Raw genomic sequence first — 25,362 nt, 5'->3', positions numbered from 1 at the left:
ATTAAATAATCATCTCGCACTGTATAAAAGGGCGGCAGCCGTGAATGTGGGGGAGAGAGACGAAGAGATGAGACGTAACAAGAGAGAAGCGAATGCCGAGCGAGAGAGACGGAGAGCCCAGGAAAGAAGACGACGCAAGAAGCTGAAAAGCTGGAGCGGAAGAGCGAGCAGCTGACGGCAAGGCTGAAAAGCAACCCGGCAAGAGACATTTATTCTTTGAAATAAAGCAGTCTAACCCTGCTCGCCATAATGTCATTCCTTGGTGGTCCTTGGAACCCGCACGACGGCTTGAGACTGTCACACAGACATATTGAATAAACAACTTATTTCCTGTTTTTAGTGTTAGTTTTATTTTGAAAAACAAATGAACAAATGGTATACAAATTAATTTCAAGTGGCAACTTCCTGGATTAAGAAACTAAATAAAAATTCAAGAAAATAAAATGGTGTAGTCAATAACAGTTTCATTTTTAGACCAACCAGACTGAAAATTTTGGATCACTCAAGTTTAAGGAAAAAAAATTACGAACTCATAAGTGAAGTGAATTATATTTATATAGCGCTTTTCTCTAGTGACTCAAAGCACTTTTACATAGAGACACCCAATAATCTAAGTTACATTTAAACCAGCGTGGGTGGCACTGGGAGTAGGTGGGTAAAGTTTCTTGCCCAAGGACACAACAACAGTGACTAAGATGGCAGAAGCAGGGATCGGACCTTGAACCCTCGAGCTGCTGGCACGGTCGCTCTACCAACTGAGCTATACCGCCCCATGAAAAAGCAAACAAACAAAAAGTAGTTCAACACACCATTAGTACTTTGCTGCACCACCTCTGGCTTTTATATCAGTGTGTAGTGTCTGAGACATGGAGGCATGTTCCAAATATTTATGGAACATGTCCACAAAAAATCTAGCTGTCAACACTGAATATTGCATTGTTGTATTTTTTTTTACAGTTTATAAACTTACATTCATATTTTGTTGAAGTATTATTCAATAAATATATTTACCAAGGATTTTTGAATTGTTGCTGTTTTTAGAATATTTTTTTGAAAAACTCACGTACCCCTTGGCCAGGGACGTGTACATGATTATAGAGGGGCAGCGGCTCAAAGTCAGAAAAGGGCAGGACATTTTTTTGGGTCCTTTACACAATATGGAAATGAATGTAAAATTTAATTTGCTAATAGGAAGCTGTGTGTCCTAAGTAAGTAAAAGTGATTGCCATGTCTTTTGTGTCAACAAATTATTGTCATAATTAGCTAATTCACATTATCATAGGCTTGGAAGACATGAAAAGTAACAAAAAACTGGTTTATTATTAGGCTATTTATTGTTAAAGATAAGCACTTTAATATTAAACATTAAACAGTGCAACATGAACTTCGAAAAAAAATACAAAAATAATTAAACAAATGGAAATAACTTCAATGTGAAAATCTGTCCTTCTTCCCTTAATTTGATGAAAACACCATCAAGTTGTAACTTACGGACTTTCTCACTTAATGCTCAGACTAAACAACTGAAACGCAATACAACTTTATATCTAAACCGCTACTCTGAGAGAAATGTGATCCGCCGTAAACACAGTGCATTTTATTTTGAAAATTAACCTGGTGTTTTATTTTGTATTTTGTACACTACTTCCTGTCCCGCACGATCCGCTCTGCTCTGTGCGGAATTGATGTGCCTTGCTCAATTGATGCGCCGTGCTCTGAAGTCCGGCAAAAACAGAAGCTGACACATTGAATAGTAGAATAATCAGGGGCGCCGCTAGGGATTTTGGGCCCCATGAAAAAAAATCTTTACAGGGCCCCCAACACAGCGGCAACATTTTTTATGCTATTTTACATACAAAAGGGTTTATCCTTATTAAACCATTAAAATTGTTCAAAATGACTTTTATTTCATTCATTTTAATTAATGAATTACCTTCATCTTTGTATCGTTTTGAGACTGTAATAAAATGTATTATATTTTGTATTGTATTATTATTATTATTTCAACACACACATCTGCTCACCTCCTTCCTCGTGTGGGGGCACTGGGGCTGATTCAGGGGAAGGGGGAGTTGGGGGCTGACAGACAGCTGCTGCTGCTGCTGCTGGTGCAGTTGACTCTGTTCAGAATGAGGCATCATTTTGACAGAGGGGAGATCAACTATTATTAAATAAGAACAGCTTGATAAATGTTTGACTGGATTGATTATTTAACTAATATAGCAGTAAAATGTAAAAATCCAGAGTTTTCTTGAGCTAACAGGGTGAGAAAAGTGAGCTAGCTTATTACCACAGACAGGGACAAAGTTAATATGCATAACTTTCCACCACAACTAACAAACCCACCTTTTTTGGGGGAAATATTGAGTGACATATGTCGACCCTTCAACTCCTTCTCCTCTCTTCTTTTATTTTCCTTTCTTTTTTGGCTGCCTGATTTTTGAGGCATACCGCTGTTTCCTCCGCTTTGCCCGCTGTGGCGCTGTCTGTGTCTATGACAAATTGCTAGTGCGTTACCTGCACCTGATCCAGTCGGACTGAACCCATCTATCCATCCATTTTCTACCGCTTATTCCCTTTCGGGGTCGCGGGGGGCGCTGGCGCCTATCTCAGCTACAATCGGACTGAACCATTTTACGTAAATAGAGGGGGGGCTGGGGGGCCTGCACGGGTTGATGCTTCCAAAAAAATTAAAGATATTGTTACCAGGACATGGAAAATAAAACCTTTGTGATTATATGTTAGTTAATAACTTAGTGTCATTATGTTATCTGTATTATAATTCCACCATCATTAGGGGCTTCTCTGGGCCCCCCTCTATCATGGGCCCCTAGAATCCGTCTCCTTTAACCCCCCTTTTCGGCTCCCCTGAGAATAATACAGCGTTTTTCTGAAATATTACCCATATTAGATGCTGAATAAGTGGACGGCGACTAGACCATAACTCACAGGTTCAAGTTGCTCCACTGTCACGTCTCCTCAGGCCGCAGTTGGCTCTCTCTCCTCTTTCTCACTCAATCACTCGCCCCCTCTCTCTCTCTCTCTCTCTCTCTGGTGGAAGCGCAAGCTCAAACAACCCAATATTACAAGAAAACGTGGAGTTTTTGTACCGCTGTTTTTTTTTTGTTTTGTTTTTTACATCCCTAACAGGAATTTATTAGTGTTGTTTAAAGAAAAGAAAAAAAACACACACACACACACAGGAGGAGGGCACTTTTTAAGAAGAAGCAAAAAAGGGCAGGAGCTGAAGCACCCATAGGGCTGTATGTGTGCACGTGCCTGCCCTGCCCTTGGCATACCTTCAAGTACCCCCAAGGGTATGCGTACCCCCATTTGAGAACCACTGCCTAAGGGTACAGTTGAAATTGTAAAAATGTGTGTTCTACATCAATTTGTAACCTTTTGATAGTGTAAAGGTATACTAATGGCTTTTTAAAGACCAATATTAATTTTTTGAGAAAACATTGGTAAAAAATAAATGTTTTTGTCTTGTACAACACAAAGGGCTTCACGGTGGCAGAAGGGTTAGTGCGTCTGCCTCACAGTACGAAGTTCCTGCAGTCCTGGGTTCAAATCCAGGCTTGGGATCTTTCTGTGTGGAGTTTGCATGTTCTCCCCGTGAATGCGTGGGTTCTCCGGGTACTCCGGCTTCCTCCCACTTCCAAAGACATGCACCTGGGGATAGGTTGATTGGCAACACTAAATTGGCCCTAGTGTGTGAATGTGAGTGTGAATGTTGTCTGTCTATCTGTGTTGGCCCTGCGATGAGGTGGCGACTTGTCCAGGGTGTACCCCACCTTCCGCCCGATTGTAGCTGAGATAGGCGCCAGCGCCCCCCGCGACCCCAAAAAGGGAATACGCGGTAGAAAATGGATGGATGGACAACACCTGTTTTTTTGAGAGTGTATATACAGTACACACTGTATATCACAGCATTGTACATATGAAATAGTCTGTTGGACAATGAAACCCGTAATACAAGCCACTGTCTCTGTTTTAGAAACTATTAAAAACTCGCTGCTGAACAACAATATACATAAAATATCATAAGATAAAAAGCTGAGGTGTTTACTGAACGATGTTTTCCCCAACAAGCCAGCTCCAAGCTGATTGTACAGCAGCAGCCTCAGCTGATTCACTGGACTGGAAGTACACATTCTGCATTGCCACTTCTCCTCAGCACCGAAAAGACTGGAAACTCAGCAGTCAACTTTCCATTTGGTTTGTCATCCCAAGTCCAAAATGAAGAGCAGAACATTAAATACAGTACGTCCCCTGTTTGAGCAACTAATAATGTGTGTGTGCATGCACCAATAACTTCAAAGGAATAAATCGTTGAACACAATATACAACAACATGTTGTTTTCTTTACTTACTGTGCTGGGATTGTGAACGTTTGCTTGTTTTGCTGTTCAGAATTCAAACAAGGGCCTCGCTCTTCTCTTTGACTTTCCCTTGCTTTCCTCCTGCGCTCTCGCTCCACTTCCTCTGCATCTTCCAGGCTCCGCTGAACAGTCACCCTGCAGCCACCAACACAAAAGTTAACTATCAACACTTTTTCTTCACATTGAAGAATATTTCCAAGACAGCACCAAATAGGGATGTCCCGATCCAGGTTTTTTCACTTCCGATCCGATATTGTTTTTGCACTTCCGATCCGATATTGGCCGATACTTGCCTATCTGAGCATGTATTAAAGTTAAAAGTTATTTAGCCTACTTAGTTGTCAGATTCATGTTGAAAAGGGCTTTAGTACTCTTGATCACAACTAGCCAGCCGAATTAGGTGAGTTTGAATGGTTGGTATTCAAGGATAAACACAAAATAGGAAAAAATTATACATGACAAACAGAAATGGCATCATTAAACAGTAAAAAAAAGTGAACAGTATAAAGTGCAAATAATGCTGTAAACATTATTAAAAAAAGCAAAACACACAAACAACCTCAGTGGGATAAAATGTCTATAACTCAGCATCAATACTTGCTCTTAAACAAGTGTAAACTTAAAAAATAAAAATAAAAACTATCTACACACTCCTTTCAATTGTTTGCCCCAGTCAGGGGGGGCAAACAATTGAAGTCCAAGCATAATGGGGAGATTCTTTCTATCAAAGACAAGCTCTTCAAGATGCTCAGGTGTCAGCCTGCTCCTGTGTTCATCTATGAGTGCTAGAAAGCCTCTTACTCTGAAGAGTCATTAAAATGTCTTACAACTTTACCACCACGCTTGACTTTATTGTGGCATGTTTTGCACTCCACCTCTTCATCTTTTTCGTTTTGTAGGGTAAAGTATAGGGGTGTAACAGTACACAAAAATTTCGGTTCGGTACGTACCTTGGTTTAGAGGTCACGGTTCGGTTCATTTTCAGTACAGTAAGAAAACAACAGAATATACATTTTTTGGTTATCTATTTACCAAATTTGTAAACAATGGCTTTATCCTTTTGACATTGGGAACACTATAATAATTCTACCCATGTTAATCCACATTAAACTGCCTCAAGTTGTTGCTTTGATTGAATAAAATGACAAAACCGTTCTTCTACATATAAAAAGTGCAATATTAAACAGTTTCAAGTCAACTCATCATGCTTAATTTATTACAGCATTTGGGAAGCCTGTAGTTGACTTTTATTACACACACACACACACGCACACGCACACACACACACACACACACACACACACACACACACACACACACACACACACACACACACACACACACACACACACAGCAAAATGAGCTAACGTAACGCTAAAACCTAATTAGCCTTCACCTCGACCCAGAACTATGAGACAGCTGAGCTGCAGTTTAAGTTTCTAGAAGGTCAACGGGCTCCTAGTGATGTTTATAATAGTTGTAACTAGGAAGTGTTTTTTATATTTTGGGGAGTGTACGATGTCAGCTGCTCACATGCTAAACACATATAAGCTCATCTTGACGCCGGAGCACTGAGTCTATGCGCTCTGAATACGCACTGCTGATTGGATGTTACATCGCTCTGAATACGCACTGCTGATTGGATGTTACATCGCTCTGAATACGCACTGCTGATTGGCTTTGTATGTAACCAATCAGATGGTTGTGTGGGCGGGACAATGCTGGGTGCTCACTACTCAGACAGAGGCAGCTGTAGAGCAGCTTGTTAAGACTTTAGCTTACAAACTCATTCGATACACCTTCGTACTGAACCGAAACCCCCGTACCGAAACGGTTCAATACAAATACACGTACCGCTACACCCCTAGTAAAATAATCCCACACAGCTGACATTTTTACCGTAACTTTTAATTCACATGGCCATCTTAACAGTTAGAACACAGACATGTGAATGTGTTGAAGGTTTGCTGGAAAATGCGGAACGGATCGTAGGGAGCAGCAGAAGAGTGTAATGTATTATTTTGGTGCGTTGGAAAACACGGATCGGCATTTTTTTAAAAACTGGATCTGGATCGGCATTTTCCAAAGTCTTGCCGATCTGCATTTTTTGGCAAATATTGGCGGCCGATCCGATCCAAATATCGGATCGGGACAACCCTAGTACCAAACATCATGTAGCGCTTTAAACTAAGCAATGTGGGAGTTATTTTTTTTGGGAGGGGCACGTCAAATTATTGTGTTAATTGTAATTAGTTAAAGTTAAGGTAGCACTGATAGTCAGACAGACACTAGGGGAGGTGAGGGGAGCAGTGAGCAGCAGCGGTGGCCACACTCGGGAATCCTTTTGGTGATTTAACCCCCAATTCCAACCCTTAATGCTGAGTGCCAAGCAGGGAGGTACAGGGTCCAATTTTTATAGTCTTTGGTATGACTCAGCCAGGGCTTGAACTTACGACCAATTGATCTCAGGGCGGACACTCTAACCACAAGGCCACTGAGCATTACATAATGTTCATCCACCCATTCATTTTCTACCGGTTGTCCCTTTAAGGGTCGCGGGGGGTGCTGGAGCCTATTTCATTCATTCATTCCTTAATGCATTAAAGTAAAAGTGAAAGTATCACTGATAGTCACATAGACACTAGAGGAGGTGAGGGGAGCAGTGAGCAGCAGCGGTGGCCACACTTGGGAATCATTTTGGTGATTTAACCCCCAATTCCAACCCTTAATGCTGAGTGCCAAGCAGGGAGGTAATGGGCCCAATTTTTCATAGTATTTGGTATGACTCAGCCGGGGTTTGAACTCACAACCTACTTATCTGAGGGCGAACACTCTAACCACAGGGCCACTAAACATTACATAATATTCATTCATTCCTCAATGCATTAAGTCATGTTTAGCGCGTAATGTTTTTTAATCTACCGTATTTCCTTGAATTAACAGGGCATATAGTATGCGCCTGTCTTGAATTACTACCGGGTCAAACTCTCTTCCCAAAATAATTAGCGCATACTTAGTATTACTGCCTGGTCAAACTCGTGACGTCACGAGTGGCACTTCCCCTGTCATCATTTTCAAAACGGAGGAGGCTGATTTCAATACCGATAATTTGAAATTGCATAAAAGGAAGAAGATTAAGAGCTATTCAGTAGGATTTAAGGTCCAAGCTTACATCACACTCCAATTTTTACTGCATACCTTTGGTAAGTGCCGGAGTGAGAAGAGGTTTTAAAATAATTAGCGCATGCTTACTTTTACCGCATGCCTTTGGTAAGGGCAGGAGTGAGAAAAGGTTTTAAATTAATTAGCGCCCGGGCAGCCATTCAAGGAAATACGGTAATTTTAAATCACTGCGTTTTGGTAAAATTTTAAGTAAAAGTAAAACTTTTACAATTTTTTGGACTATAAGTCGCATTTTTTTTTCATAGTTTGGCCAGGGGTGCGACTTATACTCCGGAGCGACTTATGTGTGAAATTATTAACACATTACCGTAAAATATCAAATAATATTATTTATCTCATTCGCAGAAGAGACGAAAAAAATGTCAGCAATTATCACACACACGTCAACCAATAAGAATTCGGCGGGGGAGGGTCATGGCAGAAGTGCATTGTGGGTCATGGAATGCTAACTGCTATATGCTACTGCCGTAGCTATTAAAGTGGATCATTTCATCGTTGGCGGTAACTTATAAAAACTGAGAAGGGCTGAACAAAAATGGCACCGAAAAGGAAATCATGTACTGCAGATTACAAGCTGGACGTATGAAATATGCAGCAGAAAACGACAAGAGGTAGCGGCACATACCTTTGGAGTTGGCAGAGTTGTTTAGAAGCGACATCGCGGAAGAAGATTTCAAGATTTGGTGAACGTATAGCATATTCTTTATGTTATAGTTCTTTGAATGACTCTTACCATAATATGTTACGTTAACATACCAGGCACCTTCTCAGTTGGTTATTTATGCCTCATATAACGTACACTTATTCAGCCTGTTGTTCACTATTCTTTATTTATTTTAAATTGCCTTTCAAATGTCTATTCTTGGAGTTGGGTTTTATCAAATAAATTTCCCTCCACAATGCGACTTATACTCCAGTATATATAAAATTGTACAGGTTCTAACAAACCTAAAACCATTTTACATTGCCCTCTCGTGTACGGCCCAGAGGTCCATAACCATGCTGATTTGCCAGAGCAAGTATGAATTCAATAGAGTGGAGCCACGCCTCTGAGTTTGCAGGCATAGACAAGCCTGTTGCAGTCGGTCACCTTGTTTTACTGCCATGGAGACTCGCTGAGCGTGCATAAAAGAGCAAATTGGCGCCATGTTACTACACGGCGACAGGTGTTGAAACCTAAACAGCATGCTACTCTGCTTGTTTCCTTGTGGACTGGCAGGAGTACACAGTGCTAAATACAATTTGGAGACACTCTCAAGGTCAAGCGAGCCATGTGCAGATTTTGTGGATTTTTTTTTTTTGTGGCCCAAGGTTTTAGGTAATGAAAGGAAGTCAATGTGGGCACTAATAACTCATAATGACAGTCAGAAAAATTGTATGTAAATGATCAAAAAACTTCCCGTTCTCTGAGTTCCTAGTGAACAGACAAAAGCTGACTTTTTTTGCAACAAGCCAAAGGCTTGGAAAATTCCATTGTGTACGATGGGAGGAGACGGGAGGGTGACTTATCTATTGTGATCCATAAACTGCCCAAGCTCGATCCAGGACCAGTCCAAGCCCGAGGCATCTTTTTCTTTTGTGTTAATGTGACCGAAAACAATGGCTGTTTACATACCCCCCATTCCTTTAGAAACAGCTGTTTTTATGTAAACAGGGAATATCCAAATAAAAGAGGAGACGTGAACCATTTCCCGTTACATCATGGGTGACACTGCAAGAGGATACAGGTCAAAACGTTACTCTTCATCCATCCATCCATCCATCCATTTTCTACTACTCATTCCCTTTGGGGTCGCAGGGGCCGCTGGTGCCTATCTCAGCTACAATCGGGCGGAGGCGGGGTACACCCTTGACAAGTCACCACCTCATCGCAGGGCCAACACAGAATCAACCTATCCCCAGGTGCATGTCTTTGGAAGTGGGAGGAAGCCTGAGTAACCGGAGGGAACCCACGCAGTCACGGGAGAACATGCAAACTCCACTCAGAAATATCCCGAGCCCAGGATTGGACTCAGGACTACTCAGGACCTTCGTATTGTGAGGCAGACGCACTAACCCCTCTTCCACCGTGCTGCCCACGTTACTCCTCAAATTGAGCAAAATTGAATTCTGTCTCTGTTTATTTCCTTCCTTCTTGGCTTGTTTAATAGATGTCATCGATGTTTGAACCTGACAATGACACCAATATTTGTGTTTTAATACATGAATGAGTTAAACACGTTGTAGTTTGAAGCCACATATTTCTTGTCATCATTCTTGTAATTTGTAATTGGGTTTATGGGATTTATCAAACTCTCAGTCTTTATTTATATTGCACTTTTAATGCACATTGCAACACAAAGTGCTTTATGCGAGTTAAAAAAAAAAAAACGTATGCACGCACGAACACAGCACTATTGACAACAACAAAACAAAAAATAACAGTAACCAAATTATTACCGAATAAAGTTTGTCTATTAAGTTACTCTTTTGATCTGCCACAATAATGTAATAAATTCAAAACAAAATACCTCCAGTTGAAACATTTCTCAGCAATTAATGGGTGGGATTAAAAAAAGAGATCAATCCGATTCAATATTTACATATGGTTATTTATAGTTATGGTGTCAGTTTATTTCCAACATGCATACAATGTGATACATCACATATTTACAGTTGTCCATTACAGCATGTCCGAAAAGGAGTAGGAGGAAGCGCAGCTTATTTATTCCTACCCTTTTTTTGTATCATAACAGTTTTTATTTATAGCTTTTATTTTTATAATTTCTTGACAACACATTCTTTTTTAATGTATAAGTTTTACTAACTTACATTGTTTTTTGTCTGGTACATTTTTTGCACACACACAACACTATTGACAATAACAAAACTAAAAATATGTAAACTTACCGTGTTACTGATTTGCATACCTATGTTTACACCATATTAGTGTGGCAGAAAACATAAAATAAGTTTACAAAGCCACTTTTTTGTTACAGTGTATGAGTCAATCTTTTGATCCGCCACAATGATGCAATAAATAAGAATACTAAAATACAACAGGCTAAGGCTTTTCTAAAGTTAAAGTTCCAATGATAGTCACACACACACTAGGTGGGCTGAAATTATCCTCCGCATTTCACCCAACCCCATGTTCACCCTCTGGGAGGTGAGGGGAGCAGTGAGTAGCAGCGGGGGCCACGTTCGGGCAATCTTTAACAGAGTTTAAAACATACAAATTTATTTAGATTCAGTAATCATCATATTACTTAATCTCACTATTTTAAACCTCTTGACATCATATATTTTCAAAATCATAAGTCTTTTCGTATGGCACCCTTTTCGTACGATTCTGTTTTTGACCAATTTCTTAGCGGATTGTTGCCCTCGTTTTTTATAGCATCTCAGTTTTTGTACGACCAAACATTGTGTTTAATCCAATCCAATACATACTTGCCAACCCTGAGACCTCCGATTTCGGGAGGTGGGGGTTGGGAGGCATGGTAGGGGGCGTGGTTAAGAGGGGAAGAGTATATTTACAGCTATCCATCCATCCATTTCTACCGCTTATTCCCTTTGGAGTCGAGGGGGGCGCTGGCTCCTATCTCAGCTACAATCAGGCGGAAGGCGGGGTACACCCTGGACAAGTCGCCACCTCATCGCAGTATGTGTAGAAATCTTTATTTATAATTGAATCACTTGTTTATTTTTCAACAATTTTTTTGTTATTTTTATATCTTTTTTTCTAAATAGTTCAAGAAAGACCACTACAAATGAGCAATATTTTTGCACTGTTATATAATTTAATAAATCAGAAACTGATGACATAGTGCTGTATTTTAGTTCTTTATTTTTTTTTCCCAACCAAAAAGGCTTCGCCACTGCTCTAAAAGCCGTAGATGTTATTGTCACATATGCATGCACAGTAGATGGCAGTATTGTCCTGTTTAAGAGTGTAACAACATTGCTGTGTACGGCAGACAAACTGCTCTACGGTAGACGAAAACGTGACTGCTGTTGTTGTGTGTTATTGCCACGCTGGGAGGATGTTAATGAGACTGCCTAACAACAAACCAACATAAGAAACCAAGAACTCGCCCTTTTTACAGTTATAACGTCATTGGGCGGGCACTCTGTTTATATTGTGGGAAAGCGGACGTGAAAACAGGCTGTCGACACGTCACTCGGGTCCGCATGGAGCTGGCGGGGGCGTGGCCTTCAGCTCCGCCTGAATTTCGGGAGAAATTTTGTCTCGGGAGGTTTTCGGGAGAGGCGCTCAATTTCAGGAGTCTCCCGGAAAATCCGGGAGGGTTGGAAAGTATGTTTGTATAGCACATTTAAACAACATACATGTCTCCAAAGTGCTGCACAACAATATTAAAAACAATATTCACATATCCTTAGCTCCACCAATGACTGAATAAAAAATAAAACCAATGTAAAAATAGTATAAAAATAAATATGATTAAAAACGATTTTAAAGGGTAAAACCAATTCAAACATTAAATAGAAATCAAAATAAAAAATAAAATTAAAAAACATATAAAACACAGAAGACAACACAACTCACATAGTGTTAAAAGCCAAAGAATAAAAGTGTGTCTTAAGACTAGACTAAAAACACTCCACTGTGGGAGCAGTTCGAAGAGCTTAGGGCTGACAACAGAGAAGTGAAGTGAAGTGAATTATATTTATATAGCGCTTTTCTCTAGTGACTCAAAGCGCTTTACATAGTGAAACCCAATATCTAAGTTACATTTAAACCAGTGTGGGTGGCACTGGGAGCAGGTGGGTAAAGTGTCTTGCCCAAGGACACAACGGCAGTGACTAGGATGGCGGAAGCGGGAATCGAACCTGCAACCCTCAAGTTGCTGGCACGGCCGCTCTACCAATCGAGCTATGCCGCCCTGTCTCCCCTGGTTTTAAGTCTGGTCTTGGGCACCACGAGCTAGAGTTGGCCCTCGGACCTCAGAACACGCGCAAGAGTGTAACAAACTAGTTTGTTTGCCCCCTTTTCATTTTGCAGAATCCAGTACCCAAGCTGAGCTTGCTTTGCCACAAGGGGGCCAAAGTAAGTTGCGAATGCCAGCACTTTGATAAATACGATGAAAAACACTGTTGAATTCCAGAAAGAGCTCAAAGCAAAGTACAATGGTGTTCTTCATTCAACGTTTTCCCCAAAAGGAGTCTTTAATAAAGGATAAAAGTGATGTTTAAAAGCCAATATATCTCTATTATTGCTCATTTATATGTATTTCACATTGTTTTCTGGATGTAGATCTATATGAAATGTGGTTTGTGGTCATGACTTGGAGATTTACATTATTTCTTATTGTAAAAATTGTTTCGGTTTTCTTTTTTGTCAATAATTACTAAAAAAAAAAAAACACGGTTTTGAGTACAACTAATCCAAGGAGTAACCACAACTGGCAAAATATGAAAGCAACAATCTGCAGCATTTGTAGAGCTGACACGTCATTTTAATTTGTGTTCTGATGTGATGTGTGGTCTGAAACCTGGCATTGTGCAGAGAGATTACGCTTACATTGTTTGATCTGTTGGGGGGAAAATGCTGAGAACTGTCAGTTACACAAGGGAAGAACATAGCACTATAACTTTTTTAATAGTTCAAGCACATCTGGAAGTGTTGGAACCATCTGGACTGCAGTTGTTTACTCAATGCCAATTTTATTCTAGAGCGTCAGAGGCAGGAGGATGAAGCGCATTGGAGGATGGAAATCTCTCAATGGAGATTTTGTAACAAACGCACCCAAGTTCTCTGAGTGCCGTTGCCACTACGCAATTTCAAAGACCTACTGAAACCCACTACTACCGACCACGCAGTCTGATAGTTTATATATCAATGATGAAATATTAACATTGCAACACATGCCAATACGGCCTTTTTAGTTTACTAAATTGCAGTTTTAAATTTCCCGCAAAGTATCTTGTTGAAAACGTGACGCGTATGATGACGCGTATGATGACGCGTGTTTATGACGTTATTGGTTGGAGGGGACATGTTCATCCAGCACCGCTCAAGGCTAAAAGTCCTCTCTTTTCATCGCATAATTACACAGTATTCTGGACATCTGTGTTGCTGAATCTTTTGCAATATGTTCAATTAATGATGGAGAAGTCAAAGAAGAAAGATGGAGGTGGGAAGCGGTGTATTGCAGCTGCTTTTAGCAACACAAACACAGCCGGTGTTTGCTTGTTTACATTCCCGAAGGTGAAGCTTTACTATGGAACAGAGCAGTCAAGCGAACATGTTTCCCGACCACATGTCAACCGGCAGGTTTCTGTGAAAAAATTGTGGTAATAAATCGGCTCTTACTATAGACATGAGCGGAGCTTGCGTCCTCCTGCAGCTGCAGACTCTCTTACCACCTCCCACCGGAAACACTGGTGGTCACCACACCCGTGGCCACACCCCTCCGACTTTCAGGTACCATATAATCTCACTAAAACACTAGTAACACAATAAGCAGATAAGGGATTTTCCAGAATTATCCTAGTAAATGTGTCTAATAACATCTGAATCGCTCCCACTGCCCTCGCCTTTTTTTTTTTTTTTTAGCTAGTCCTTCACTCTCACTATCCTCATCCACGAATCTTTCATCCTCGCTCAAATTAATGGGGAAATCGTCGCTTTCTCGGTCCGAATCGCTCTCGCTGCTGGTGGCCATGATTGTAAACGGTCAGACAAGGAGTTGGGTTGTTTTTCCATGGCGCGAAGCGTATGGAGTGGAAACGGCAATGGCGTGAAGGTAAAGACATCTTTATTTTAACACTAAAACTAAAAACTGGAACCAACAAAAAGCGCACACAATGGCGGTACAAAAAACTGGGCTTTGAAACAAAAGACTAGCACAACGGCAGTTAACAATAAACATGAAACAAAAACCTGCACTGTGGCAGAACTATGAACAACTTAAAACAAAAACATTTACTGTGACCAAAACAAGGGGCATGGATAGCAAGGTGCGTATTTTGGCGAATTAAACGCCTTTCTATTTATCGCTCTCGGAGCGATGACGTCAGAACGTGACGTCATCTAGGTAATAAAGCCGCCATTTTCATTTTCTCAAACACATTACAAACACCGCGTCTCAGCTCTGTTATTTTCCGTTTTTTCGACTATTTTCTCGACCCTTGGAGACATCATGCCTCGTCGGTGTGTTGTCGGAGGGTGTAACAACATTAACAGGGAGGGATTCAAGTTGCACCACTGGCCCAAAGATGCGAAAGTGGCAAGAAATTGGACGAGATTTGTTCATAATACGAGGGTGTGGGGAAAGCCGACAAAATGGTCAGTCGTTTGTTCCGCACACTTTACAGACGAAAGAGGGTTATGATAAACACCATGCGTCGCCAGGCTCAGATTTAATTTTTTATTATCTATAGCAAGGGTGTCAAAAGTGTGCCCCGGAGGCCATTTGCGGCACACACCTAATGTTTTAAAGGCCCACTAAAAATACTATTAAAATAAACAAAAACATACACAAAAGTGAAATAAAAAAGCTTAAAGGCGAAATGTAATTTAGAAAAAGTTGCAACGTTGTCTAATAAAACAAAGTTGTTGTTTTTTCTTTCAAACTGTCATTGCTCAAAACATAATATTGAATCAAAATCAATATTAATATGAATTATTGACCTATCCAAGTTTCTGATTATTTTACATCAAAATATTTTTGGTGGAAGATTTAGCAAATTTGTTAAATAAACAATCAAAAAATGTATATTTTGTTTTTTTCTTGCAGTACCGAAAATAAACCGAACCGTGACCTCTGAACCAAGGTACGTACCGAACCGAAATTTTTGTGTACCGTTACATTCCCTACCTTCAACACATCCACAGGTCTGTGTTGTAACCGTTAAGACAGCCGTGTGAATTAAAAGCTACGGTAAAAATGGCAGCTGTGTGGGATTATTTTACCCTACAAAACGAAAAAGATGAAGAGGTGGAGTGCAAAACATGCCACAATAAAGTCAAGCGTGGTGGTAAAGTTGTAAGACATTTTTAATGACTTTTAAGAGTGAGAGGCTTTTTAGCACTCATCATAGATGAACACAGGAGCAGGCTGACACCTGATCATCTTGAAGTGCTCGTCTTTGTTAGAAAGAATCTCCCCATTATGCGTGGACTTCAATTGTTTGCCCCCCCCTGACTGGGGCAAACATTTGAAAGGAGTGTGTAGATAGTTTTTTTTTTTTTTTTAAGTTTACACTTGTTCAAGAGCAAGTATTGATGCTGAGTTATATATTATATTTTATCCCACTCAGGTTGTTTGTGTGTTTTGCTTTTTTTTAATAATGTTTACAACATTATTTGCACTTTATACTGTTCACCTTTTTACTGTTTAATGATGCCATTTCTGTTTGTCATGTATAATATTTTTCTATTTTGTGTTTATCCTTGAATACCAACAACTGCGTATTATCCAAAGTCACCTAATTCAGCTGGCGAGTTGTGATCAAGAGTACTAAAACCCTTTTCAACATGAATCTGATAACTAAGTAGGCTCGGATAGGCTTGTATCGGTATCGGATCGGAAGTGCAAAGACAATATCGGTATCGGATCGGAAGTGCAAAAACCTGGATCGGGACATCCCTAGATAAGATCAAAGTTTTTAATAAATTAAAGGCAGGACAAAAATACAAAACTGCGGACGCTAGCAAGCGTGGAGCTAAACAAAACCAAAATGTCACCAAGGGTGAAATAACGAGGAAAACTAGACAAAAATCACTACATCTATGAGGAAAACCGGGAGAACGTAACTGTTGCCTATCACAAATATTGACCTAACAACTAACGCTGGGTGACAGGAAACTATAAAGGGAAGTGATTAACCAAAACTCCTGGTTGGAACACTAATTGCTAAACACTGACAGGTGAGGAGAATCAGTGCCCATGGAAACCGACAGTAAACAGGGAAAAAGGGTGCACCCCGGAAACAGACGAAGACAGGAAAAACTCCCAAACATAAATCATGCCATGACCCGAGTAACAGGTCATGACATTAATGCCGCACCTGATGTGAAGGTCACTGCACGTCATCGATTGTGAACGTACGCCTGGAAAGATGGAAATGTCGACAAAACTTGCCAAAGTTGATGTGTTTGTTGGCCTTTACCCAAAGCTGAAACATTTCCACCAAACGTCAACACCTCTGATCAATAAACAAGCTGATGACATCATCGGTCAACTATGTCTTCCATGCAAAGTGAATTAGCTTCTGCTGCTGAGCTGTGAGTCAAACATGCTGTGCTCGTTATTAAGCGGGGGCCGTATTTTATTTTTATTTACCCAAATCATGAAGTCACTGCAAGTTAATTTGATGCTTGTTACCACTGAAACATTCTAGGAGTAACAACAGCGGACGGTTCAACTTGGAATATTGGAATATATAAACCTGCATTAGTGTATTGTGGAAAGTGGGAGGATTAGTATACAAACCCCGTTTCCATATGAGTTGGGATATTGTGTTAGAGGTAAATAAAAACAAAATACAATGATTTGAAACTTTTCAACCCATATTCAATTGAGTGCACTACAAAAACAAGATATTTGATGTTCAAACTGATAATCTTTATTTTTTTTTTTGCAAATAATAATTAACTTAGAACTTCATGGCTGCAACATGTGCCAAAGTAGTTGGGAAAGGGCATGTTCACCACTGTGTTACATCACCTTTCTTTAACAACACTCAATAAATGTTTGTAAACTGAGAAAAACTAATTGTTGAAGCTTTGAAAGTGGAATTCATTCCCATTCTTGTTTTATGTAGAGCTTCAGTCGTTCAACAGTCCGGGATGTCCGCTGTCGTATTTTACGCTTCATAATGCGCCACACATTTTGGATGGGAGACAGGTCTGGGCTCCAGGCGGGCCAGGAAAGTACCCGCACTCTTTGTTTCAGAGCCATGCTGTTGTAACACATGCTGAATGTGGCTTGGCATTGTCTTGCTGAAATAAGCAGGGGCGTCCATGAAAAAGACGGCGCTTAGATGGCAGCATATGTTGTACCAAAACCTGTATGTACCTTTCAGCATTAATGGTGCCTTCACAGATGTGTAAGTTACCCATGCCTTGGGCACTAATGCACCCCCATACCATCACAGATGCTGGCTTTTGAACTTTGCGTCGATTACAGTTTGGATGGTTCGCTTTCCCTTTTGTCCTGGATGACACGATGTCGAGTAATTCCAAAAGCAATTTGAAATGTGGACTCATCAGACCACACAACACTTTTCCACTTTGCATCAGTCCATCTTAGATGATCTCGGGCCAAAAGAAGCCGGCGGCGTTTCTGGATGTTGTTGATAAATGGCTTTTGCTTTGCATAGCAGAGCTTTAACTTTCACTTACAGATGTAGCGACCAACTGTATTTAGTGACAATGGTTTTCTGAAGTGTATTTAAGTCCATGTGGTGATATCCTTTAGATACAGTGCTGTCTGAGGGATCGAAGTTCACGGTCATTCAATGTTGGTTTCCGGCCATGCCGCTTACGTAGAATGATTTCTCCAGATTCTCTGAACCTTTTGATGATATTATGGACCGTAGATGTTGAAACCCCTAAATTTCTTGCAGTTGCACTTTGAGAAACGTTGTTCTTAAACTGTTTGACTATTTGCTCACACGGTGGTGGACAAAGGGGTGTACCTCGCCCCATCCTTTCTTGTGAAAGACTGAGCATTTTTTGAAAAGCTTTTTTTATACCCAATCATGGCACCCACCTGTTCACAATTAGCCTGCACACCTGTGGGATGTTCCAAATAAGTGTTTGATGAGCATTGTTCAACTTTATCAGTATTTATTGTCACCTTAACCAACTTCTTTGTCACATGTTGCTGGCATCAAATTCTAAAGTTGATTATTTGCACAACAAAAATGTTTATCAGTTTGAACATCAAATATGTTGTCTTTGTAGCACTTGTGATTTAGGGCTATATAAATAAACATTGATTGATTGAACAAAATACAGTAAGTAAAATTATGTGCGGTTTTTGCTGATACCGTATAAAAGTAAAAAAGCTGCATCAGGGCACTCTAATCTTAGTCATCTGCATCAGTTTTTCCATCATTTACACAAGGAGGTATGATCTTGTAATTTTTTTCTGTGTGTGGGCGCGTGTGTGTGTGTGTGTGTGTGTGTGTGTGTACATGTGCAAGGAGGGGAGTTCAGGACGGAGCCAGATGATGTCATTGCTATTAGGGAAGTTGCGGCTATAAAAGACACCATTGATTCTCAGACATTTTCAGTGAAGCCACACACATTTTCCGCTAATAACTTGGAGAACAAAAACCTCATTGACAGTGAACAATATTAATGCTCCGCAATACAATGAGGGGCCCAACACAGGTCATAAACCGGCCTACACTAGACATTGACGCAGTGGCGAGCCGTGCGTTTCTCACCTCGGCCTTGAGTGATGTTCTACTTACTGTAGTCCGACTTCACCTCTCAAAATCCGGTAATTTATGTCACCACACGGACACGGCTGGAGATACTATACATAAACACACTTGCACACTACAGCAAGTTGAAACCCCTCAACAGTGTACAAAAAGATCTATTTTTCGGCGCATTTAACATTCAATAAACCCGCTTCGGCAATTAAAACATGTCTCACGTGGTATTGTCAAAATGAAAATAATTGTAAAAAACTAATGATTCTGTGAGTCTTGTTCACAAGTGAGGGAAGAGTGGATCGTGAGATCGACAGGCGGATCGGTGCAGCGTCTTCAGTAAAGCTCTCAATTTACCGGTCGATCTACGTTATATTCGAGCCAGTAGTACCACACATAGTCGTTTGATTCGTGTAAAAGTGGCGGGCAAACCATTTCACCTCCTGGACAGCTTAGTTAGCTTCCGGTTTCGACCGACCTCGTCTCAGGAGTTTCTCTTTAAATATCCATCCATCCATCTTCTTCCGCTTATATGAGGTCTGGTTGCGGGGGCAGCAGCCTAAGCAGGGAAGCCCAGACTTCCCTCTCCCCAGCCACTTCGTCCAGTTCTTCCCGAGGGATCCCGAGGCGTTCCCAGGCCAGCCGGGAGACATAGTCCTTCCCAACGTGTCCTGGGTCTTCCCCGTGGCCTCCTACCAGTTGGATGTGCCCTAAACACCTCCCGAGGGAGGCATCCTGACCAGATGGCCGAAACACCTCATCTGGCTCCTCTCGATTTGGAGGAGCATCGGCTTTACTTCGAGCACCTCCCGGATGACGGAGCTTGTCACCCTATCTCTAAGGGAGAGCCCTGGCAACCGGCGGAGGAAACTCATTTCGGCCGCTTGTACCCGTGATCTTGTCCTTTCGGTCATAACCCAGAGCTCATGACCATAGGTGAGGATGGGAACGTAGATCGACCGGTAAATTGAGAGCTTTGCCTTCCGGCTCAGCTCCTTCTTCACCACAACGGATCGATACAGCGTCGGCATTACTGAATACGCCGCACCGATCCGCCTGTCGATCTCGCGATACACTCTTTCCTCACTCGTGAACAAGACTCCTAGGTACTTGAACTCCTCCACTTGGGGCAGAGTCTCCTCCCCAACCCGGAGATGGCACTCCACCCTTTTCCGGGCGAGAACCATGGACTCGGACTTGGAAGTGCTGATTCTCATCCCGGTCACTTTTCTTCTTGAAAATGGCCTCGCAAATATATATCTGCCACCTAATGCTCTCCTTCTTTGTGGTTTAAAAAATTGAGTACCGGTGAGTTTTCTTTGGCTTTCTATGGTTCGTAGGGCTCCAGGACCACTTCCTGTTTTCGCAACTTGTGATTGGATACTCACTTGGGACTCCCAAGTGAGTATCCAATCACAGGACGCGTAAATGTCACCTTACTGACAACAACTTGTGATCTGATTGGCTATCGCGATTATCTATCAACTGTATGTGCCCGTTCACCTACAGTGCACAGACGCCCGCATTGTTGATTCTGAAGTCCCCGGGCAGATTAAGTACATCACGGCAACATAAGCTAGCTGAATTCTGATTGGATAAAAACTGTATATCCTAAAAACAATAGCGCCGGAAGGAGCATACCATGACATGAAGAGAATATGAATACTTTTAGGGGCACACTTTAGCATGGGTGTCATTTTTTGTGGTCACATTCTGTTTGGTTTAGGACTCATTGTGCACTCTTGTTTGTTTTGTCACCATGACAACTCATTAGTTTCACCTGTTATGTGTTCACGACTCACGCACCTGATTTGTTTGGACTCACGGACCTGTTAATCCCCACAACACCATTTAAGCCTGTAGTTGCCAGGCAGTCAGCCTGGCGACATCACCTTCTACACACCCTTGATACCCGATTGATTACGCGGTTCATGCCATAGAGGTCATGCCATTGCTCTTTTGTTTTTGACTTTTTCACTCCATAGTGTTTCGTTTTTATATCCACAGTTTAGTAAGTTTTTTTTTCAGTTCATGTTTCACCCAAGTCCACGCCATGAAAATGGGGAACATATTCACCATTAATTAGTTGCCGAATAAAATAACAAATACTTAATTAATTTAGAGTTATTTGTACACTAGGGGAACATATAAAGGTTAGGGTTTGGATTACTAATAAGCAATAATTCAGGGGTTATTGAGGGAAGATTTTTAGTTAAAGGCTTACTGCTTGTATAATAAGGCCATGCAGTACTTAATAATGACTAACTAAGAGCCAATATATTATTAATTTGCATGTTAAAAAGCAACTAATTGATGATGACTATGTGTACCCAATACTAAATTGTTACCACTTTTAGCAATATGTTGAGATCGATGATCATAGGTCCGAATGTATGAATATTGAACGGGGAATTCCACAAGGTTTGATTTTAGGACCCAAACTTTTTACTTTATACATAAATGATATTTGTGAGGTTTTAAAAATTTTACAGTGCGTATTATTTGCAGACGATACAAATTTATACTGTCCAGGAGATGACTTAAAAATCTTAGCCAATAATATTGAAGAGGAAATGGTTAATCTAAAATTGTGGTTTGATATAAATACATTATCTTTAAATTTGAAAAAGACTAAATATATGGTATTCGGTAATAAAACTAAGATAGAATGTGAACATTGAGAAGGTGTCTGAAATTAGATTTCTTGGGGTCATCTTAGATGAAAAGTTGACATGGAAAGCTCATATAATGCATGACAAAAATAAGGTATCTAAAAGCTTATTTATTTTGAACAAGGTTAAATATAGTTTTCCATACAACACAATGAGAATGTTATATTGCTCAATTATTCTACCTTATTTCAATTATTGTGCAGAAATATGGGGAAATTCATATCATAGCAACATAATTCCTTTGATTTCTTCTTCCGAAGGACATACAAAAGTTATTTGTGTTTACATCTGAAGATGAGAACCACAGAAGGCCGTATGACAATAAACATCCAAGAGTGCGAACAAATTTGAAACAAATGTGCTAGTCTGTCTTTGGTGTGAAAGCATGGAATTCTCTAAACAAAGACTTAAAAAGCTGTAAGAATATCTTTGTACTTAAAAAGAGTTATAAAAAGAGAAAACTGGAATTATATCAAACTGAATTTTGATGTAGATTGGACGTGTCATTGTGAAAATGCTTAAAGGGGAACATTATCACCAGATCTATGTAAGCGTCAATATATACCTTGATGGTGCAGGAAAAAGACCATACATTTTTTCAACTGATTTTCGAACTCTAAATGGGTGAATTTTGGCGAATTAAATGCCTTTCTGTTTATTGCTTTTTTTGCGATGACGTCAGAATGTGACGTCTCCGAGGTAACACAACCGCCATTTTCATTTTCAACACATTACAAACACCAGGTCTCAGCTCTGTTATTTTCCGTTTATTCGACTATTTTTTGGAACCTTGGAGACATCATGCCTCGTCGGTGTGTTATCGGAGGGTGTAACAACGCTAACAGGGAGGGATTCAAGTTGCACCACTGGCTGGAAGATGCGAAAGTGTCTGCCGCCAGACCCCCATTGAATGTGCGGGCGGGAGTGTCTCCACATTTTACCGGCTAAGACAGACATGGCACAGAGATGTATGGATAACCTGCAGATGCATTTGCAACGATAAATTCAACGAAATCATAAAGGTGAGTTTTGTTGATGTTGACTTATGTGCTAATCAGACATATTTGGTTGCGGCGTGACTGCCAGCTAATCGATGCTAACATGCTACGCTAATCAACGCTAACATGCTATTTACCGGCGGTGCTAAAGCAGACATGGCACAGAGATGTGTGGATAACCTGCAGATGCATTTGCAACTATAAAGTCACAAAATCACAAAGGTGAGTTTTGTTGATGTTGACTGCCAGCTAATCGATGCTTACATGCCACGCTAATCGATGCTAACATGCTATTTACCGGGGGTGCTAAAGCAGACATGGCACAGAGATGTATGGATAACCTGCAGATGCATTTGCAACTATATTACGTTTACTTCCACCCACATTTAATGCGAAAAAAACACTTACCATTTGAAGGATTTAAGTTGCTCCAGTGTCACAAGACGCGAAAGTCCTGATCGTTTGGTCCGCACATTTTACCGGCGATGCTAACGCAGCTATTCGGCCATGCTATGGCTATGAATAGCGCCAATAGCTATTCGCTCAATAGCTTCAGTTTCTTCTTCAATACTTTCATACTCCAACCCTCCGTTTCAATACATGCGTAATCTGTTGAATCGCTTAAGTCGCTGAAATCCGAGTCTGAATCCGAGCTAATGTCGCTTTATCTTGCTGTGGTATTCGCCATTGTTTGTTTACATTGGCAGCACTGTATGATGTCACAGGGAAATAAATAGTCGCATCGCAAATAGCGAAAATCAAGCACTTTAAAGCTTTTTTTAGGGATATTCGGGGACCGGTAAAATTTTGAAAAAAACTTCAAAAAATACAACAAGCCACTGGGAACTGATTTTTATTGTTTTTAACCCTTTTGAAATCGTGATAATGTTCCCCTTTAAAGGAAAATGGAAAAGTATGTTGGAGTTTGGGTGTTGGTGGAGGGAACTGTTATAAAGTCATCTAAAATATTATAAATTGTCTTAAAAAGGGGGCAGATAAATATAAGAAAATTATTCTTCCATCTGCTCCTTTCTGATCATGAAAATGTATAAGAAAGAACAAAAACAAAAAAACAATGAAAGTGTCAATTGTACATGGCTTGTAAATATGCATTTTCATGAAAGGAATACAAATAAATGATGATGAGATATGATCATGATTTCTGGTTATGTTAGGCCAGCAGAGAAGGCCTTGCCGGCCCTGACGGCACACCACCGCATCAAAGTTAAAGTTAAAGTACCAATGATTGTCACACTCACACTAGGTGTGGTGAAATGTGTCCTCTGCATTTGACCCATCCCCTTGTTCACCCTCTGGCAGGTGAGGGGAGCAGTGAGCAGGAGCAGTGAGCAGCAGCAGCGGCGGCCACGCTCGGGAATCCTTTTTGGTGATTCAACCCCCAATTCCAACCCTTGATGCTGAGTGCCAAGCAGGGAGGTAAGGGGATCCCATTTTTATAGTCTTTGGTATGACTCGGCAAGGGGTGCAATATTAAAAAAAAGGGTAATAAATATGGTTGATCATGTGACATCACATGCTCTCAGTCAAACCCAAAACAGTAATGTTTGTCATTAAAATGCAACTATGATTGATTTAATATCAATCAAAGTAGTATTTTATACATGTACTGTATAAATGATTTACATGTATTTACATTATAACTGTATATTTACACGTCTCCAATAAATCTCCCGTCCAAAGGCAAAAGCCAGTAACTCAATTTTGGTCAAAACGGAGCTGATAATAATTTTGGAGTTCCTAGGTGATATGCTTTACATTAGTGTATGCGATATTGTAATTAGTTCCGTAAGTAAGCTGTTACGCGCATGGCAGGACCTAGCAACTACCACATAACCGCGGGGATACAACATAAAAACCTAGTATCTCAAGGGACCAATCGGAGCTTCTTTGTCAGTCGCTTTATTGTCTTTAATGAGACATTTGCACAAATGGGGGCCGACGGTCAACCTGATTATGTGATATTGTGGCACGAGGGGATATTTGGAAGATTGGCCCAGGACGTTGCAAGCACCTTCATTAAATGTATTGTTCTTGATTCTTCCCCTTGCATACTCTTTTGGGCAGATAACTGTGGAGGTCAAAATAAAAACTGGACGCTGTGATTGTGATAAAATATATGGAGTAAGGGCACGCGTTCATGAGAGCAGATTCAATCCATGGCTCAATCGGCAAGAAAATGAAAGCTCAAGAAAACATCTATACGTTTGATGACTTTGTAGATCTTTGTAAGACAGCATCAGGATGGATTGGTTTTCCTTTGTTTTCTCAAAATCAGCTAGAAGTGAGTTACTAGGTTTTGCCTTTGGACGGGAGAAATAAGTGAATGACAAGTTACCATTTTTACAATAACACGCTTGCTTGCTCGGCTGCACTAATGCAATAAATATTTTTTGGTAATTTTGATAATGTCTTAGCTCCGTTACAATTTCATTTTAAATGCACAGAAAGAAACTCACTGGATGAGGTTCTCCAGAAGCTGCCTGCTGGAGCTTCTCCTGATGGACTCGGACATGATGAACAGATCTGCTCCTTTTTCTTGGGCTTTGATATTATTGTCGCCTCCGGTCGTGTTTCCCTGGGTCAGGGTCTGTGGTACTTTCGACAGTTGCTACCTACTTTGTGCAGTTGTGTGTTTGCAGCTGGTCTTTCTGCATGACACAACCCTCCCTCCATGAGGTTTTCATCGGAGAGTGTCAGGCCCAGCCTCCC

General features: G+C 40.7%; 1 protein-coding gene across 3 annotated transcripts in view; it reads right to left on the bottom strand.

Annotated features, from left to right (window-relative positions):
- Positions 1-25,362, bottom strand: part of LOC133542789 (lymphocyte-specific protein 1-like) — an 80,993-nt gene extending 55,631 nt beyond the window's left edge. For 2 of the 3 annotated variants that reach the window (XM_061886953.1, XM_061886955.1), the window contains exons 1-2: positions 25,110-25,355; positions 4,377-4,520 (exon numbers count right to left, since the gene is read on the bottom strand). In XM_061886953.1, the coding sequence (XP_061742937.1) occupies positions 4,377-4,520; positions 25,110-25,165 (200 nt within the window). In that variant the 5' untranslated portion in view covers positions 25,166-25,355. Of the gene's footprint in view, positions 1-4,376; positions 4,521-25,109 lie in introns of all 3 variants that reach the window. The other variant, XM_061886956.1, reaches the window with a different exon arrangement.

Source organism: Nerophis ophidion, linkage group LG25 (genome assembly GCF_033978795.1).
Source record: "Nerophis ophidion isolate RoL-2023_Sa linkage group LG25, RoL_Noph_v1.0, whole genome shotgun sequence".
In the NCBI taxonomy this organism is placed as follows: Eukaryota; Metazoa; Chordata; class Actinopteri; order Syngnathiformes; family Syngnathidae; genus Nerophis; species Nerophis ophidion.
The sequence above is the reverse complement of the archived record's forward strand: the minus strand, read 5'-3'. Positions and strand labels throughout refer to the sequence as shown.